General features: G+C 30.1%; 1 protein-coding gene across 13 annotated transcripts in view; it reads left to right on the top strand.

The window, feature by feature from the left end:
* LOC105210048 (rab11 family-interacting protein 3) overlaps positions 1–20,518 on the top strand; it is a 141,490-nt gene that overhangs the window by 56,439 nt on the left and 64,533 nt on the right. For 9 of the 13 annotated variants that reach the window (XM_011180784.3, XM_029046127.2, XM_011180844.3 and 6 more), the window contains 2 exons: positions 15,633–15,671; positions 17,403–17,517. In XM_011180784.3, the coding sequence (XP_011179086.1) occupies positions 15,633–15,671; positions 17,403–17,517 (154 nt within the window). The remainder of the gene's footprint in view (positions 1–15,632; positions 15,672–17,402; positions 17,518–20,518) is intronic. The other 4 variants (XM_011180833.3, XM_011180810.3, XM_011180895.3 and 1 more) reach the window with 1 other exon arrangement.

The raw sequence follows: 20,518 nt of genomic DNA, 5'->3' as shown, positions 1-20,518 counted from the left end.
TTTATATTTTTTATTTTATTTTAAAATAGTTTTTTTTTATAATTTTTTGAATTCATTTTATTTTTATTAAATTTATATTTTTTTATTTTATTATATAATTTTTTAAATTTTTTATTTCATTTTTTTGTTTTACTAAATTTACTAAATTTAGTTAATTTATATTTTTTATTTTATTTTAAAATCATTTTTTTAATTTTGTTTAATACTTTTTGAATTTTTTATTTTATTTTGTTGATTTCATTTAATTTAGTTATTTTATATTTTTTTTATTTTATTTTAGAATATTTTAAAATATAAAATTTTTTTTAAAATTTTTTTTTTAATATTTTTTTAATTTTTAATTCAATTTTTTTTAGTTTTTTCGAATTATTTTTTATTTATTTTTTTTTCTTATATGGTTTTGGTTATATGGCTTTCTTAACTTAAATTTATTTATTTTTTCAACTTTATTGAAACTACAATCCTCAGTATTCCCAAATTACAAACCCTGAAATATAGGTTACACTCAATTACACTAAAGAGTGTTGCCACACAGAATATTACAACTTCAGCAATTATTTTAAATAAATATAACTGTGTAAGCATGTCTGCCTCACAATTTATTAACTAATTTAATTTAATTTGTTTTAATTAATTTGTGTGTTCTCCACTTTTTTATTGCACTTTTTATGTTAAATTATATATTTCACCTTGTTGAAGGTCATATAAGCTTGTAATATATTTTGCTTTATTTGCGAAATCGCATATAAAACTCAAAACAAAAACACTGTAATCTGAATAATTTGTTTATTCAATTAATTTTATACTTGAAAAGGTAGCATTTCCAAGGGAAACTACATAGCGGATTCGTTTAATGAGTTCACGGTTACGAGTTTCGGTTATCAGTTACTTGGTTATTTGAGTTTTAAAAAGCTTTTGTCAATTGAAATTGAAATTTTGAAGTTGTTGAATGAATGTCTGAAGTAGATAAATCGTACATTTTAAAATGTGTTCGCTTTCGACACTATAGTATTTCATATTATGGATACTTATTTGACGGCGTTTCTAAGAAAAACTGTCCAACATTCGCCTGATTGTTGAAACATCTCAGAGGACATATCTTCTGATAACCTAGTGAATTGATTGGAATTGTTACTAGTCGCTTCAAGTATAAGAACTTTTTCGAAAGGTAAAGATTTTCTGATCCAGTTCTAGCGGTTTTTTGACAACACAAGACTTTAACAGCTGTCCAAGTAAGATCCTTCGTGAGAACTTGGGCGTAATAATTAGCTTCATAACCTAAATTTTTATTCATCAGGTTGAACAATGTGATAGAACGATATTTTCCGTATTAGAAAAGTCAAAGCACAGCTTGAAACATTTGTTTGAGCATGAACTCAAATCAATATATGGAATACTCTTAACGTTTCAAGTTAGGAAAGACAGTTAGAATCGTAAAATAAGTGACCTTATTGTCACTGTCTACTTAGTAACTATGTCTTAATGACGAATGTTAGTATAAAAGAAAGGTCTGAAACAAAAATGGAAAATAATTGTCAACTTCCCAGAAACTAAATTAAAGGAAAAGGGTTAAGTACAGTTAATAAAATATTAAAAGCTGACCTAAAACAATACACCATTTACGATTTCTTGTCATTTCTTTAGCCATAATTAAATCTTCATTATATTTTTTCTCTTGAAGCACTAAAATTTCGCGAGATAATGCGCTTTTAAATACGCATTTGATGATGAAATTGTCAAGCGTAATGAAAGCCGTAATGAGAATGGTGACAGCCACGCTGCGCTGAATGTAATTTTTGCGCATGAGTTTGTAATTGGCGAATTTGAGATTATGTAAGTTGTGGTAAACGCGTTTGTGTTTCAAGATTTTACCAAGTTACATGGATATAGTTACGAAATGCGTTGACAGTCTAATCGCTTGACAGCTGATTGCAATTTCTGGTGGATTTTTCTTATTATTTCTGGTTTATTTCAGGTGCCGTTATTTTTCATGGATTATTTTTGTCTTTTTATTCGCTTTAAACACTAGTTAAATTGATGAGATCAAGGAAATTTTGAGGAAATTTTCCGGACACTACTCTGAAATGGCTCCGAACAGCTGTTTTTCACTCTCTCTCCCTCTCTCTCTCTCACTCTCTCTCTCTCACTCTATCTCTGTCTTTCTTTCTCTTTTTGTTGACTATGAAACACCAATACTGCAATCGCAAACTGGCTCCATTTTAATTAAAATTTTGAGGTTATATTTAGTTGACAATTTTTTATGAAAATCATAGTTTCTCATTTAAATTTTTTTGTTGAATATATTTTGTTAATTTATGGTTACAATTGCAATATTTATTACTCATATTTCTTTATTTCTTCCCACGTTTGTTCACTTCATTTTAGTATTCTCACGTTTAAATCTGAGTTTCGAACGTTTCTTACTCACCGATCTTGCTAATTCTACAGTCATACCCACATACTAAATTATGTAAATATGTTTTTGACAACTCTTTGCTAATTAGTTATGGCGTTCAAATGCATTTTTCTCGCCAACAATGCCAAGTACTTATGCAATTATGAAATGTGCAAATTCTTAGCAATGTTAACTCGCTTCCACAACCCTTTTTATTATGCGAAAATTCATGTGACCGTGGGCAGTGACACCAAAATGTCAGAAATGTCAAAAATATTGCAATTTATTTACACCATTGATTTTTCGATATTCAATAAATATTTCTTAGCTGACCAGCGATGAGTGATTTATGTGGTAGAGAAAAATTGATTCGGTGTTTCTCATAGAATTATGGTTAAACTTTATTTACTTTTTTGTTTTTTGTTATTAATAAATAGCGAAATGGATTGAATGATTTTGCTTTTTAAGGACGAAAGAAGAATAAAAGAAAATTAGCAGAGTTTCTGATTTAAAGAATAATTCTCTCAGCTTTTCCATGGCTTTTTATTAAAATTTAATTTAATTTTATATTATTTTATTTTATATTATTTTAATTTATTTTATTTTAATTTATTTTATTTTAATTTAATTTAATTTAATTTAATTTTATTTTATTTATTTTATTTTTTTAATTTAATTTAATTGAATTGAATTGAATTTAATTTAATTTATATTATTTTAATTTTTTTTATTTTATTTTATTTTATTTTCTTTCTTGATTTATTCTTATTTATTCGTATTTATTCCTTTATTCATAGCAACTAAAGTATATAACCGTACAGATAATATGTATGCAAATATAAAGCCTTTTTTGCCATTCTCTCATTGCGCTCGATACTTTGCACGACTTAGCCATTATGAACAAAGGTGACAATATTAACAATGACAACAATAAGAATAAATAACTAGCTTTACAATAAAATAAATAAATAAAATCACAATTGTGCATTGCTTGCCAGCACAGAATGAAAGCCATTCCTTATGCCAGTCTGCCATTCTGTTGTTTCTCTTGGTATGTGGGGTTTCTTGAACTCTGGCTTCATGCGGCGTACCTGTCACGCGCTCGCCAACCAGCTGACAAACTGTTTGCTTAGCGCTTTTCGTAGCACAGCTGACGGCCTAACTGGCAGATTGACTGAGTCAGCCTGGGTTTGCGGGTGTTTTCATTGGAATTTTTTCTTTGTCTTTCCTCGTAGACCTTTGAGTTGTTGGTTGCTTTCATTTCAATATTTATCATATTTTTAGCTGTTACAATTTGTATATCGTTGCCTGTTTTTATTTAACATATATTTGCATTATTAGTAAGCTTTTGTCGCAGTTGGTTTTATTTGATTAGCTTTTGCAATCTTTTGTGACTTTACTAAAGCACCTATTTACTATTTTATCTCTAACAGACTTTATAAGAGAAGGCTCCAATATTTTATATATATTTTAGTAAAAAAATCTTATCAGATGAATATTTATTTATATCAATCGATGACTAAGCTTAGGGTGTAGTCAAGTGCGGAAGTGCTCAGACATCAGACATCAAGTGTTACTAAGAGCACTTTTTATGAACAATTGCCTACTGTTTTTTCTGAGTTCAAAGTTCAGTTATCACTTACTTTACTCCAAAGAAAATGCGGTGAAGCATAAAAGTTGAACTTAATTAAATCAAACTTTGGTTCAAAGGTTACAATCCAAAGCATTGCCATGTGTCTAGGTTTTATTTTTATATAAATAAGGTTCCGAAATTGGAGCTTACAGTATGAATAGCATGAAAAAATTGGTGTATATTCTTAGAATGCTGATTATCTTAAGGTGAAAATATCCGATTGTAAACAATCCTATTTTTTTATATCAAAACTTTGGTAGAGAATTTCATTAGTCTTGAAAGCAGCTCTGGCTTCAGCTTTAACATGGTTCTAGGAAAAATCTTATCAAAAATACACTTCCGATGAGAGAACTCATTTGAAAACAAACTCTCTCGACACAAATTGGAATGTGAAGACTTTCATGACCTTTTCATAAATAAATGATTCATGAATGTACATATGAAACTTGAATAGTTGACATTCATCACGCCATTAAACCGAGCTCTGCGTATAAATATGTTAGGTTATCTCGATCGCTTGTCGCTCCTTAGGCGAAACACTTTTTCCGTGTCTGTGAGTACTTCTTTTTGCTTTAGAAAGCCAAAGCGGTCCAGAAAAAGATACTTCTTCATATCTCTAAGATGGAAATTTGAAAGTACGGATGTTGAATCATTTGTAACGCGACAACAAGATCGGAATCGAGGGCTTTAAGTGTGTTAATAAATTCGATCTCCCGGATGGTTATTAAAAGAGAAAATAAAAGAATATTAATTTGTCATTCAGAGGCGAGAGACAAGTGAATCGTGACTGTTCGAATAGTAAACCGATTTGATCCACCTAAAGCTGGAACAGTTCGTAACTTGTATGTGGTCCTACAGATGGAATATGTAGTACCACCACAAATTCTGTCGAAAATATTCATATTTTTTCCATAAATAACCCAAAAATTCATAGTTAAAATCAATTCGTGCATCATCATCCATGCTTTACCTATTTCACTTCTTTCAACGATTTTGCGATTTCTCGCTGATTACATTAATTCCAAATTTAAATTTTGTGTTAATTGATTGCTTATAAAAAGCAGAAAAAATGCACAAATACACATGCACTTAATCCGTCTATATGCCTGCAAAATGAGCTGTCAGTCAGAGCAGCATGCATTGAAAGCCAAGCCCACATTCACAGCGCAACTAGAGAAACTTGAGATTTTTGTACGAATATAACAAAAAATGCTGATGGATTGATTAGCGACACAGTTATTCACAAGTAACGCCATCGTGTCTCCGGAATGGGCTAGGCTATGTAGCAGGTATGCCATGGCAACAGAAGACGCCTACTCTTCCATGCTTGTGTATATTAGACGGCTTGTTAAATTGTGAAATAGAAAAAATAAATACAAAAAAAAAAAATATTTAATTTGCGAAAGTTGTTAGAAAACAAATGGCAAATTATGCATGAGAAGGCGTTTAATGGTATATGGAGTAATGGGAAGATAGAAATGCGTTTAATTCTTAAAGGTGTAGCCGTAGCATTCATGGAAACGCATTTTTTGGGTAGTTATGGAATAAATTTTGGTAAAATTTCGAGAACATGTGAGAAGGGATATAAAGGTAGCGATGGAGTCTTATACATGACCTCAGAGTATAGAGTTAGACGATATGGTATATGGTATTTCGAAAGTCATTATAGTTCAGAGGTCTCATATGCATGACCTCAGAGTAGACATTGAGCTAAATAGGCTAAATACTACCAACTTTATAGTTCAGAGGTCCAGACAGGACAGTTTTTACTGATTAAATATTTGATTTCGGTTAGAAGTAGGAGTGGATCATTCAAGGTGTGACCACTGACCGAAGACTATTTGCAGAATTTTAATAAGAAAGTGAATCTATATACGTTCTCTATTAATCTATCTTTTTCGAAGTATCTCACACGCCTTTTTCATTAGATCTGCGATAATTGGGTCAAGAGAGCTATAAAAATAGTATTTAAGCTGTTTGATATTATTCTTATAAACCCGAGGTCATTCGACCTGCGATCGATCATTTTGAAACAAAAGCTCTAATTTTGACCTTGGTCATTAAATGGATCCATGGGTAGTTTTGTGGTTTAAAAATTGTGATGAAGCTTGGAACTATGGCAGAAAAGGTTGTTTTCTTCCTAATCTCTGTTCTCGGACTTTTTATTCGGAAGGATTTGAATATAAATACTCCTTATTTTAAAGTAAATCGCTTTGATTAGAAGTGTATTTTTCAGCTCTCAATATATTTTTCTTTTCATTTCCCTCTAAGATATTCCCCCTAACTGCTTAGTCAGAGCGAGGACAAATAAAACTACTCGATGTTTTAAGGCTTACCAATATGAGATCAACTTATCGTTTGGGTTTAGGAATAAAACTACTCGACGGTTTGATGCTTAGCGTTAGGGTTTCAATATGTGATATATCTTTTGATTATTGATCGATTACCTTGGTTTCTCATATCTATTCTGAATCTAAAGAAAAAATTACTAAGTAATTTAATCTATAGGTTCAAGAACCTAGGACCCAACAAAATCATTTTCCATTCTAAGTGCTTGGAATGAGTCACATTAAGTTACAAAATCTTAAACACTTCACAAACATACCAAAAAAAAAAACGTGTACATTTTTTTCCAAAATCACAGCTGTCACATACAAATACACTCGCGTGCAAAATATTTGCAGTAAAATACAAAAAATGCACAAAATTGCAATTTATTGCATACCGAGTCACTCAAAAGGCAAATGTGACTAGCAATTTGACCGAATTTGCATTTATTGGCCGCCAACTTGTAATAAAAGAAAACAACAACAAAAGCCACTTTGATTTTTCTAATTTTTGTTTTTTTCGATCTAATGCAGTTTAAGTGACCAACTGAAAAGTAAATGGCTAACAACAAACAATAGCGAACAATAAATGTGAAAAAGTCAAATAAAAATTGCTAATACAATAAAAACAACAATAACAATACAAATAGCTAACAAGCAATGTAATGGAGAATATTTGCGCGCAAAAATAAAAAAAAATAATTCAGTCTGTGTGGGTGATTCGCAACGTGAGTGGCGGCGAATGGGAAAATCCGCAAGCAAAAAAAAAAATATACAAAAACTGCAACAGCAAATTTGTATGGAAAAATCTATGAATAAATATAAGCGAGCGAAGCGCGCCACATGCAAAGAAAAGCGAAAACTGAAACTGAAACCCGAAAACTGCTTTTATTGTTGCTGTTGTTGTCGTTTTTTTATTTTTATTTTTGCAAACAATTAGACTGAGACGCATTGCTCGCAAGCGCGTTGTGTGCAGGGGGCAGGCGGCGCTACAACAGCGCGTAGCAGATGAGCGCTTAGTATGGACGCATGAATGGCTGGACATGCGATTACGTGGAATAGCAATAACAAAAACAAATTTGAAAAAAAAATTCAAAAAAAAATTAAAAAAAAAGAAAATTTATAAAAAATGAAAACAATTTAGTAAAAAATAAAAAAAAATAAAAAAATAGTAAAAAACAAAATATTTGCATTGGTGAGCACATGTGCGTCTATACAAAAATATCTAAAGTAAAATTCCATTGCAACATGTTCATATATATAAATGTTTCTTTGTATATACCTAAGCTTAGTATAATCAAATGAAATAAGTAATAGCTAACAAGTATCTGCTGCACTGTGCTCTTTGAGCGCGTAATTAGACATTGAACGCTGATTTCATTCTTTAATTTGACGGCTAATTTAAAATGTTCACCAGAAATATGAAATACTTTTCAATGAACTGTGGCTGTTGGCAAATTTTATGCTTTTCTACGTGCTTGGACACATATATTTTTCCATTTGCTATTTGCCAATTTATTTTGCGGCACATTATTGGCTTCATTGCATGGCTTGTGTTACAAAGGAAGCCAGTAGGAAATAATACAAAAAATTTTTTATAACGAAAAATTTTGGTTTTACTTGGGAAATTGATACAATATAATTTTATTTATTTTTTTATTTTATTTTTTCTTTTCTTGAAAGCTTAGTTTATATAATATAAAATAAAACAATAATTTCGAAATATTTTCAATACAGTGGTGATAGTTATGTTGATTATACATAACATTATTCATGAATCGAATTCGATTTTTATATTTGAGAAGCTCAAGACTCTTGAAAAAGGGTCAAACGAGTGTAAAAAGAATCGAGAAAACTCAATAAACATCAAAAACCATCGATAATAATCGATTATTACTAATTGTACTTAAGGTGCTTTACCAATATAACCTATGAAAAATTGTGCGATTTTCGTGTTTTTTTTTAAGAAAGTACTCGATCGAATGTTTCGAAGTTTTTTGGACATAATAAGGTATATTTGTTTAAAAAAATATTGAAAAATAATGGAGTTATGTGCTGTCTTGAGAGATACCAAAAAAAAGTTCCTCAACTGCTGATATGATGCCGCCCGAAAGAGTAGTTGAAACAAAAAAAAAATCAAAAAGGTTATTAAAGTTGAAGGTATTCCCTATACATTGACCTACGATTTTTGAATATAATATCAAACACAATAATTAACAAAATGGCGTAGTTCTGGGGCTAGTAAATATGTTACATTTGAAGTCTTATAACTGCGAGCGGTCGCTCTTTAGAACGCTGCCATTCAAAAACTTTTCATGATACGACCTCACTGCTTTCACATAATATTTTTAAAAGTTTATACTTTCGAATAAGCAAAAAAGAAAAAAATCGATTTTTTTGTGTCACACTGGTAAAGCGCTTAATAGTATCCAATTCAATTCCAAATGGTTTTCTATGCATTAAACTAATGTACATATTACATTGAGAAATTCAGTAAAAATATTAATGTTTTAATCATAAATTTTCCTATAGGGTTTTTGATCTAAATTTGCATGTGTTCTCATGCATCTATGAGCAATAATTTATGACGGAAAATAAGTATAATAAATCAATTTTTGACATGGAGGAAAAGACAATTTTAGAAGTGTATAAAGCGAATGATATTGGAAAATAAGATTTTGTAATAAGTTGCTGAAATATTGTATGCTGCATTTGAAAAAGAAAAACAGAAAAATACTAAACTAGTGAACTATTACTGTTCTCCTTATCTTACCTTATTCTGATAAAATTTTAAAGTTGAGTCTACCTCATGTTTTATTCCAAAAGTCTAAAATTTTCAAGATAAGAGTTGATCTTAATGTTTGCTTCGCAGACTGGAAGCAATATAGTAGGTTTGAGAGAAGTAAGCATGATAAGAATCGAAAAAAATAAAAAAGACCTTTTGGAATATAAAAGTTACAAATATTATTGAATTTGTAATGCCAAAACCACCTTGATGACTTTTAAACATCTTTGAGGAAAAATATTTTACAAGCATTTAACTATTTGTAACCTCGTTGAGAATTATATTCCTAAGAGTTATTTAAATGAAATGGAAATATATAATGCGCGATCGCCTAAAAGTATGCTATGTGATTGAAATAATACAGATTTAAGCTATCAATGCCATTATTTTGAATACTCAGATCGCTTTTTATGTACCGATATAAAATGACCGCCACTTTACCCTACTTATTCTAAAATATTTTTTTTTTAATTAAATATTTAGTTTGACAGTTTTTGTCTTGAAAATAATGTTTAGGAGTCTGATTTGAAAAAGTAGTGTTAAATTTTCTGACTTGCTATATTCTACTATTGTTATCTATCATTGTTTGTAGCATCTGGTGTTCTCGCTCTCTCCAAATTGTTGTCTCTGTTGCTTCAATAATACAACACTGTACATTGAGCGGCTATTTTTTGCACTTAATTTGTTCGAGCTTGCGGAAAGCTCGATTCTATAAGCTTTATTAAAGCTTTTACAACAAAAACAATTCACTTTGGAATTTCATTGAAAATATGCCTAGATTTTCATTTTTAAATTATTCACAAATTGCGTTACGCATCATGAAATTTTAGTGTTGTTGATTTAGAGACCAATAATAAAAAATATACATAAATAATAGTAAAAAGCACACTACCTGAAAGTTGTAATGTTTTGCGGGCATTCGTGCGATGAAAACATGAAAATCATTTCTATGTATATTTGTAATGCTTTCATTGAAAAATTTACATAATACATTGTTGCCACTTTTTTTTAGATATTTACGCATTTATATTTATGCATGTGTGTTTATAAATAATTAATTTTTGCTAATTCAATTATCACATATACACAAGTATTTCATATTTAGCTTATTGTTGTAATCTTTGAGTGTAATTATATAATTTTTACTAATTTTTTAAATATTTTATAAAGTTTCGATAAAATTTTTATTGAATAATTTTAATACTTTGAACTTATATTGGTCTACAACTTTGCTTCCGCCGTTTTTTTTTTGTAAATTTAAGTTTTTTTTTATAAAAACGGTTACAAATGTCAATGAACCTCAGCCGCACTTTTCTTGGAATTAAAAAAGAAAAGCAAAATTTCCCGCAAATGTCGAGAATTCGGCTCAAAAAGTGACATTTTCAGTTGAGAATAAGTTTGGGATGCAAACAGATCTCTACAAATATTTTGTTGGGTTAATATTGACACAAATAATCCAAGATCGATATAAAACGATTTAATCGATTTAAGCGACCAGTGCTTGACCCTAGAGACACCTATTGGAAAACGGCGTTAGCATAGTTGTAGACCTAATAATTGCAAATTTGTTAATATATTGATATTTACCGTAGTAAGCACTTAATATTTTTTTTTTGCTTTCCTACATTCAATAATGTGTATAAGTGATGTAGTCAGATCGACATGATATGACTAACACTTAAAATTGATTAATTTTTGCTTTGTCATTGGGTGAAGTCTTTAATTTTAATGGATTATTTTTTATTATTTTTTTATTTACTTTCATATTTCCTTTTATTATTATTTTCTCGCTTGATTTCTTTCACTTTTATCTTCATCTTACAATAAAAACTATTCAATAACTTGAAATTTCTGTCAAAAAGACATTTATATGATAAAAAAATAATAAATAAACAAAAAAAGTGCAAATAGTGTCCATCAAAAAGAAAGTCAACAAGACAAACATACAAGCAAAAGCAAATACGAAATTTATTTACATAATTTCATTATCGACATTATGTCATACGTTTTTTTTCTGCGATCTCATTACACTTCAATGTAAACACAAATATTTATTTAATAATAATAAACTATTTTCTTCCTACTTTTTGTTAACTTTTCGCAGCGCTTCGTCGTCTGCTTTTTGTTTATGTATTGTTATTTAATTCGTCTCTTTGCCATTACTGCCCTTTGCGCCGCTTGCCGCCTCAAGTGCTACAGCTCTACCTTGTTGCCCATAAAAATAAATATGTTGTAATCAAAATTTGTTGTTAGTTTTGTGTTTGTTGTTGTTGTTGTCCACTGGGTGACAGGTGGCGCGTGAGTCAATGAACTTTTGTTGGCAAATTTGTTGGGTGTATTTTGGTGGCATTTACATTTTGATTTTGTAACGACGAAAATTAGTGTGGCTAATTGCCTTTGGGAGTAATTTTGGTGTGAATTTTCGCTGTTGAAATTTAAGTTTTGGTAATTATGATAGATTAGGTGTTACATTATTTGCACTTATTATATTTTAGAGGTATTCGAAATTATTTTCGCAATTGATAATATTATACAAGTTAATAATTCTAGGTCCTATCCAAGCGTTAGAACTTAAGTCTTATAAAATTTAGGGAAGTCATTCAAGATCACAACCATCATAATATCAGTTGGCCAATTGTATCGGAAATGTCATACAATTTTTTGTCACCGGCTTTCCTTCTCGCATACAAATTACTAAAGCCACAGATCTAACCCTCAATTATGAATATCTCTTCTACAGTGTTCATGGAGAGATTGTGAGAGGCAGTGAGATTTTCCTCTCATTCAGATACCCGATTCACGTTTTACAGACCTTTTTTAAATTTTTCGTTAAACAATCTTCTTGTATAACAATCATAAACGGTTTTTTATTAATCGCCCAAGTTTATTTACCTTTAAAATTGACTACATTAATTTGATAATCTATTTGAACTACTTGACATCCTACAATAATATCTAAATTAGCCAATTAAACGCAGATTGCGCAAAGCTTATTACGTAAGAACTATAAACTATTAAATAGTATGCGTAAGTAAATGTTAGGTAACGTGGTAGTGGATGAAATTGCCAAGAGATGAGTAAAATTGTCATCTGAAAGCGTGATCGACGTAGGTAAACCCACTCACTGTCTATATGATGATCAAGACAGGAACTTGTTAAGAAAGTTCGAAGCGCGCTGGAAGTATACCGGGATGCGAAACCTCAAAATTTATGTGTAAAGCGGTAGATTAGAAATACACGAAGTTCTTACTGACGCTCGATAGAAGGAAATGGTCACAGTCTTGTGGCGACCCGCCTACAAGATGGGGCTGACAGAAAGCGAAGAATGCAGAAAATGTCAAGAGTAAGGTACTAGAAAAACAATGGAACATCTCTTGTGTGCCTGTCCTGCTGTGTCAAGGCAATGACTTCAGCACTTGGAGGCTTCACAGTACCATAATATGGAAGTGATTACGTTAGTGAAGCCACATCGACTTTTGAAATTCGAATCACCCGCAGGCATCCTAAGGGTTGGCTACTTCACAGTGACTACGTCACGACACTCCATCTGGTATCGCAAAGGACCTAAATTGGTCTATGTGTGGCTCATTGCCTGCGAGATTAACCTAACCTAACCTAAATGTTGGAAAAATAAATACTTTTTTATAGGAAATATTAATTTTGAAGACATCAATCATAGAAGATCCTGCCTAGACATCAAATATTTTCTACAGTAAATACAAGCTTTATGTATTTTTAATTTAATTTTAAATATTTTTAATTTTTACATTTTTATTTATCTATCACCATTTTATTAGTATACAATTTCTAATTGTAAAAAACATAATTTTTTTCTCGCTCAAAATTTATTGATTTAAAATTTTATATTCTTATTACCTTAACTTCATCCTAAAAAAGCACCCATCATTCAAATATACTCTTCATTTCCGCTTGGCACTCAATTCAATCACTTTTCAATCACACACTCAATCAACGCACAAACGTCTTTCCCACTCAGCTTTATTGCTGACCTTCGCCGGCATTGCGCCAAAAATCTTTCAATGGCAATTTGGTATTGATTTTTATTTAAGGTTTTCTATTTTGGTTGCAGCCAGACAATCGGATAATGAGAAAATACGAGAATAAAGGCGCTTGAAATCAAGCATTTGGCAAAAAGCTGCAAAATACTCAAAAAACAGCTGTTCGCATTTGTAGAATTTTTTGTTTAATTTTTTGTGCAACGGCAATAAAATGTTCCACTACCTCATATGAATTTTGGGCCGAAATTAATTAGCTTGTATATTTTATGCTTCTCTATTCGTACAAATTAATTTCTAAACATTAATTAGCATTTATTATTATTATTGACTATACAAACTTTCCGTTATGTTTGTGTCTATTATAGCTAACATTTGTCTTTTTTTGGCGTCGCTGCTTCAGTTGCGTTTGTTCTGTTCTAAGCATTTCGCATTTTTGCCTAACATTTTCCGTTGTTTTTTCTTTCTAAAAATTTTAATATTTGAATATTCTTTTTTGCAAATTTTTGTTATTATTCAGCATTAATTTTGTATACAAACTTAGCTTTGTTGTTGTTGCATTCTCACATTCATATTTCGACAATACCATATGAGCAATACGCAGTTAAGTGGGTTAATGAGGTCAACAGCTATATTAGCTGAGAGCAACAAACAATAGCAACAACAAACAACTGCAAACAATATGCGGTTTCGAGTTTTAAACACATACAAAAATACAACAATAATTAATGGAATCGTATATTTTTCTAAAATTTTGATAATATCACACAGTAAATCTTGTAGGCAATTAATGTTCAAAATGTTGAGTAGGGATTTAGGTTGTAAGCTGGTAAAAAAAAATTTGAAATCAGTCAAAAAAATTGAAAAATTTAGAAAATATGCTTTAAAAAACTTAAAAAAAAAATTGAAAATTAAAAAAATGAAAATTTAGAATTTGTTTTTATTTAAATTTTTTTTTAATTTTTTTTAAGAATTATTTCTTTTATTAATTTTTAAGAATTTTTTATTTGAAAAAATTTGGAGAAATTATAATTCATGATATATTTGCCTCCCTGTATATCACATTTGGTGTTAGTAAATGAAGAACACGTTTTTGGAATTTACTTGAAAATATATTGAAAATCATCCAGGTACTTGAAAAAATTCTGACAAATATTCACAATCTAAAATTTTCAAGTGTTTTCGTAAATGTTTATACTTTTCCCCAGATTTACTTATTTGCTTCAGAACTTATTCTTTTAGTTTTGACCTAAATTCAGTTAAAAGGTCTCACCAGTGCTCATTTTCATTATTTCCCATTTTGTTTGCATTAATTGTGCCGATAATACGCTTAGTTTCATATTTTCTTATTTTTTCATATTTTTCGCATACATTTTCCATTAAGCCAAATGCCTTGCAGACACGTGTCATTTGTTCTGTCGATTCCATTGAAATTATCACTAAATTTTTATATATTTTTTATTAAAAATTATTTTTAATTTGCCGAAAACCAGTGTAGTTATTATTAAGGTGGGTCAATTTGAAGGCTAAAAATAAAAAAAAAAAATAATATGATAATAAATAAATTAAAAATTAAATTTTTAAGTAGAGTAGAAAAAAATAAACAAGTTAACAAAAAGTGGGGAAAAAATCAAAAATAAGATAAAGACTTGGTTAATTATTAATTTTTTTCCACATCGTAGATTTCTGAACTATTGTAAATTTATAATACATTTTTTTTTAATTTTATTATAAAACATTTTTTTTTTAATTATTTTATAATTAAATTTGAAATATTTTCTTGTTTTCCATTTATTTTCCTTTCACTGATTTACAAATTTATTTTAAATCTTTTTTTTTTAATCGACCCACCCTAATGCCCTCATTCTAAAAATATTCTCCATAAATTACCTTTAGTTTATTTTTACCTTCCCCACGAATATATTTTTGGCTCCCGTAAACGCGTGCATACAATATGGTCAATTTAATCCCTTCAGCGCGACGCGTATGACACTGGTGACGTATAAACAATGCCAACAACAACGCTTAAGGCAAAGTTTACACCTGAGTGAAGCTGATAAAATGTATTTATAATTGGAAATTTTAAGGTTATTGAAAAAGTTGGGTATTAAAAAATTGTTATGGGTGTATGTATGTATGTATATATATGTTGGTATATAAAATCATTATAAAGCAAAATATTTATATTTAAAATTCAATAAAAATAGTATTCTCAATTTGATCAAAGCACCTACATATATTATATATTCATTAAATGTTTGCACACTCTTATTATTCATAAATAAATGTACACGCTTTATATTAGTACTAGCTTTTTAATATATTTACCAACTAAAAAATAAAAAAATAAAAATAAAAAATAAAATTTGTATATATTAAATAAATATATTTTATAAATTAACACAAAAAATAATTAAAATATATTTTTTTCTTTTAAAAAATATCAATTAACATTTCTTCCTCCTTTTTTTTGCAGTTCCGGTCGTCGGCAATTGGGTTCAAATGCTTTAGCCAGGTGAGTTGTTAGACAAAAAGAAATCTAAAAAAATAAATTTAATAAAATGCGAGCGTGAATTGAGAATTAATCTATTTATTTAAAATATAAATAAATATTATTTTAAAATTATTTTGAAAACTATCGTTAAATAGATTAAAAATCGGTTCACCTGCGCAAAGATATATGTAAATTTATACTGAAAAAAATAACAATAACACAAAACCGCATTAAAAATTAAGACAGTTTTAAATATTATTTTTTGAAAAATATATTTTTTTTTTTTTTTTTTAATAAAAGCTTTAATTTTTTGCAATAACAAATCGATGAAAATTTTAAAAAAATGTTAAACTCCAAATTTTTTAATTAAAGGGGTTATATACAGTTAGGAGGTCGAAAAAAGGCATTTTTCAAGAATTTTTTCTAAGCAAACTATTTGGTTCATTGATTTGAAACTTGGCAGGTATATTATGACAACCTTAAACTATATTCACATATTTTTTATTGCCAAAAATAATTATCGGGAACGTTGATATTGCCAATTTTGCAGAGGTCCGCAAAAAAAAGGCCTCTTGCGGTGAGCACGATATCTCTGGACTGGATCGTCTAAAATGCAAAAACCAAATATATTTAATTAATATAATAAATAATCTAGTGATTGATCGAGGGAATTAGCAAAAAAAAAATGTTCACAAAATGGCGGTTACTCAAAGCAAAAGTTTCGATTTTAGACCAAAATACAGGCTCTTTAATTGTTTATAAAAATAATAAATTTTCACCAGATGGGGAAATCCTTCGATTAATTACTAAAAAATATAGTTAAGAAACTTGTGTAAAAATTTCAGACCGATCGGTTCAGCCGTTTCTGAGAAATCTTGTTCACCGACTTTGAAAACACCGTTTCGAGAAAAACGAGTTTAAAGTTTTGAAAGCATTTTACATGTAGTTAATTTTTTTTTTTTCAACTCTCTCATGCGCTCTCAAGTCAGAGATCCTTATGCGCTGTGTATCTCCTCTGTCGGCATACAAATGCGCATTGGGCCTTCACTAATGTGTCTATAACTTAAAAATAAAATATTATATTCGTCCGATCGACTTAATTTTTGTGTGTGTATACTCAGATATATATATATTAAGAAAACGCAAAAAGAAACGATTTTTCAAAATCTAACTGTATATAATCCCTCAAATTTTCACAAAGGTTTACTACCTCATCAAAAGTTTTTGTCTCCAATAGTTTTAGAGCTCACATTTTCTTTGAGTACCAATTTTGACGCCACTGTATTATCTTTGAAACGCAAGCCACTCAAACTGTTGTATGAAAATATTTAGCACAGCCACAGACAGTTCAATTTAACTTTCACAAACACTGTATTATTGTTTGTTGTTTATTGTGAACTGTCGAATGGTTGTTGTCTTTGATAATTACTAAGATGTATGGATCATGAAATGGTTACTAAGTAATGCATATTGTAACCAGTTTTGATGAGTTTCGTTTCAATTGAAATATTTTCGAGTTTTTAATATTTGAAAACAGTCTAAATTAAAATTGAAAATATTAATAATAATATACATGCAATTCAAAACTTAGTACACATGATAGTTATAAGCTAATTTATTGACTTACATACGAATATACCTACACTTCTACACTAGACAATAATTTCCACGCACTTTTCTTTTAGCTTCTAACCACTTACACTACAAGCACACTTACATACACATTTAAATTTACAATTTCTCATTATTCAGTCAACTTTACAGATCCTCAAGTTTCAATTCGTCTGGGCGTAGCTCCAATTGTGATACCACAGAAGACATGTATAGCGACATAAGTTTGGATAATGTGCAGGATTTGAACTATAAGGTGAGTGAAAATTTATTTTTCTATTTACAAAATTATTGATAATAATATTTTATTTAATTATAGTATTGATTTCTTTAATTTTTAACGATTTTAATATATTAATATCAAATCTGTCAAGATTATGTTAATAATATACCTACCACATATACTAAAACACCTCAAAGTCTGAATTTCAAATATCGTGTATTTTGTAGAACAACGTATCAATATGTAGCATAATTTTAGGGTTCGGTTTAATAATAGAATATTCATCCTAATTCGCCGTCTGCAATTATTTGATGGATGATTCCTCTCGAAAACTTTATTTTGCAATCTTCAACGTCTTTTTTTCTATCAAAGATTGCAAAAGTTCTTATATAATCTCTCATTCCTCGCTGGAGATGTCTCAAGAATCATTCTTAACTTTCGAGCACGTTGAATCCTAATCAATTCTTTGACGGTTCCACACTGATAATTCGTATTGAGACCAACTCTTCGCAGAGAGTTGGAACTACAGCGAAAAAGACTGGGGTTTTCCTGATTGGGTGTCCTGGGGACCTAAGAGAATGATTGTATAAGACAGGGAATACTTTATATATCATAATGCCACATATGTAAATAACTACTTTGAGCACGGCAATATACGTCAGAAAGCTTAAATCATAATTATTGAGGTGTCTTTACAAATAAGCTTCATTAAATGTTTCCTTCAAATATTTTTTCATGCTCATTAATTTTCTCATGAAGAAAGCTTCCGAGCTTTAAGCTTAATGGAAACTTTAAGCTTTTTTTTATTAAAAATGCTACCTAAAATCTCATTTCTGCATGCACCACATAAAGCTATTATCAGTGCAAACACGGAAGTAAAGCTTCAGTCTACCCATAACTCAATGCAAGAAGCTTACACATTCATCGACTTCTGGTACTTCCAATCCAATTGATCTTTTATCCGCCTATTTTCACCAAACGATATGTCGACGACCTCTCAATCAGACAGCCGCCCTTTCACTCGCCCTGACACTCACGAGTTATTGACGCTAAAAGCTATCGCATGTCTGCCTCATTAAATAATAAATAAATTCCAGAAAAATTATACAATCATCAATCATGCAAATACCAAAAGGGAAGCAACAACAACACAAATGATTGAAGAAACCATTTGTGTAATATTCAAAGCTGCCGCGGCACGACTTTTCGCGCTTTTCCCCCATTTTTCCATTTTCCATTTCACCTTGATGTGGTCCGCAGGCGCGCACACACAAAACGAACGCAATAACAAATCAGCCAGCCAGCGAACTGGCAACGTTGGCGGCCAATTGCAATGACCTTGAGGCAATAACGAAGTGCAATCGCTAGCGCTTCCAATTACCCACCATTTCGGACACTCAACGTTGGTTGCCTTTTACTGCTGCTTTAATGTTTACGTTGTTGTTGTCGGTTGCTTTGTTGCATTGCTGCGCGAACTTTCTGGCTCGCCACAAATGGACGTGGCGCATGCGCAGGTGAAATTGGCAATATTTTATATGGCTTAAGTGTGTATGTGTGTGTGTTTTAGTGAAATTGGTGTAATGTGTTGCTTTTGTTGTTGTCTAACTCGTTAGCGTCAATTGTTGCGGCGCATTTTGAACCGTTTGATATCTGCGTTCAATCGTTTCGTCGATCGATTTGAACGATTTATGCAATTTCTTGCCAATGGTATGCATGTGTGTGTGAAATGCAGTTTCCCTTTCATGCGACAAACAAATATTGAAGCCTTAGTACTTATTTTCTTTTTTTCCTTTTCACTTCGCTTTTTTTCGGCATTTTCCAAGCATTTAAATTATTTTTATTGTTTTCATGCTTTTATTACCATATGTTGTTTCTATTATTGTTGTAAAATGCATTTTTTGAAACGTGGGAACTATGCAGCGCCAAATATTTTCAAGAAATAAATTTAATGCTGCTCTGCCACTCATGCACTCGCTCTCTAAATCACTCATTTCAGCATGCTTAGAAGCAGCAGCAGCAGCAATAAATGATTTTATTAAGGAAGGCATTGTATAATCAGCTGTTAGTTACTGCTGTTATGACAGCCGCAGCCACAAAAACTTAAAAGCAATCATAATAGTAATAAAAGTATCATCTTCAGTTAAGCTCTGTTGCAGAGTTTTCATGTCGAATTCATCAAAATGCTGCAAATGAATCATAAACGGTTATATAATGTTGCTTGTAGTATGTGTAACTTTTATTTTCAGTAGCCAAGAGTGAGTTTTGCTCCCAAAACATAGCTGGGTTTAAAGCTAAGACATCACTAATTTCATATTTTTTGTTTTACATAATTTCTTCATAACAATTAGGATTTCAATTCAATGTATAAGCACGAATCTTTGAAATATGATAGTGATCTTCATCTAAATGAAAATCAGTCCGTTAATTTAAGTTAGGTTAATGTCATATCCTAGATTCTATAAGGTATCACTGAAAAGAACAAGAAAAGTTGTAAAAAATATAGTGAAGGACTGGTAAGTAAAAAATAACGAAGCTTTTCCGCCTAAAAAGTTGATATTCTCATTTTAAGTTCATAATCTCGCTCACGAAGACCCCAAAAGCTCTTCGGCAGTATTAAGTAAAGATAAAGTGTTGGGACCCAACTTTGGTAGTGGATGGGTAACTGTGTAATTAAACTATAAAATGAAAAGCTAGCATTTAAGCTTTTAGTCCAATTTCCGTGAAAAGCTCGAAAGTCCAAAAAGCTCATATTCTTAAAAGGTGTGGGCTTTTCTTTATTATTATAATAGAAATAATATAGAAATAATATAATAATAATATAGAAATAATAGAAACGTAATAGTATAGTAGCTTTGCTGATTATAAATATGATATTTTCATGTTAAGTTAACAAGCTTTTCACGAACAAATTAAAATATTTGCGGACGTATTGAGTAAAGATCTGTCAAAGTGCTGGGAAACAAGTTTGGTGGTGGACGGGTAACTTTGTTTTGGCATAACTTTAAAATCTAGCATTAAAGCTTCTAATATATTT

Source organism: Zeugodacus cucurbitae, chromosome 4, assembly GCF_028554725.1.
Source record: "Zeugodacus cucurbitae isolate PBARC_wt_2022May chromosome 4, idZeuCucr1.2, whole genome shotgun sequence".
Taxonomy (NCBI): Eukaryota; Metazoa; Arthropoda; class Insecta; order Diptera; family Tephritidae; genus Zeugodacus; species Zeugodacus cucurbitae.
This window is presented reverse-complemented; position numbering and strand designations above follow the sequence as displayed.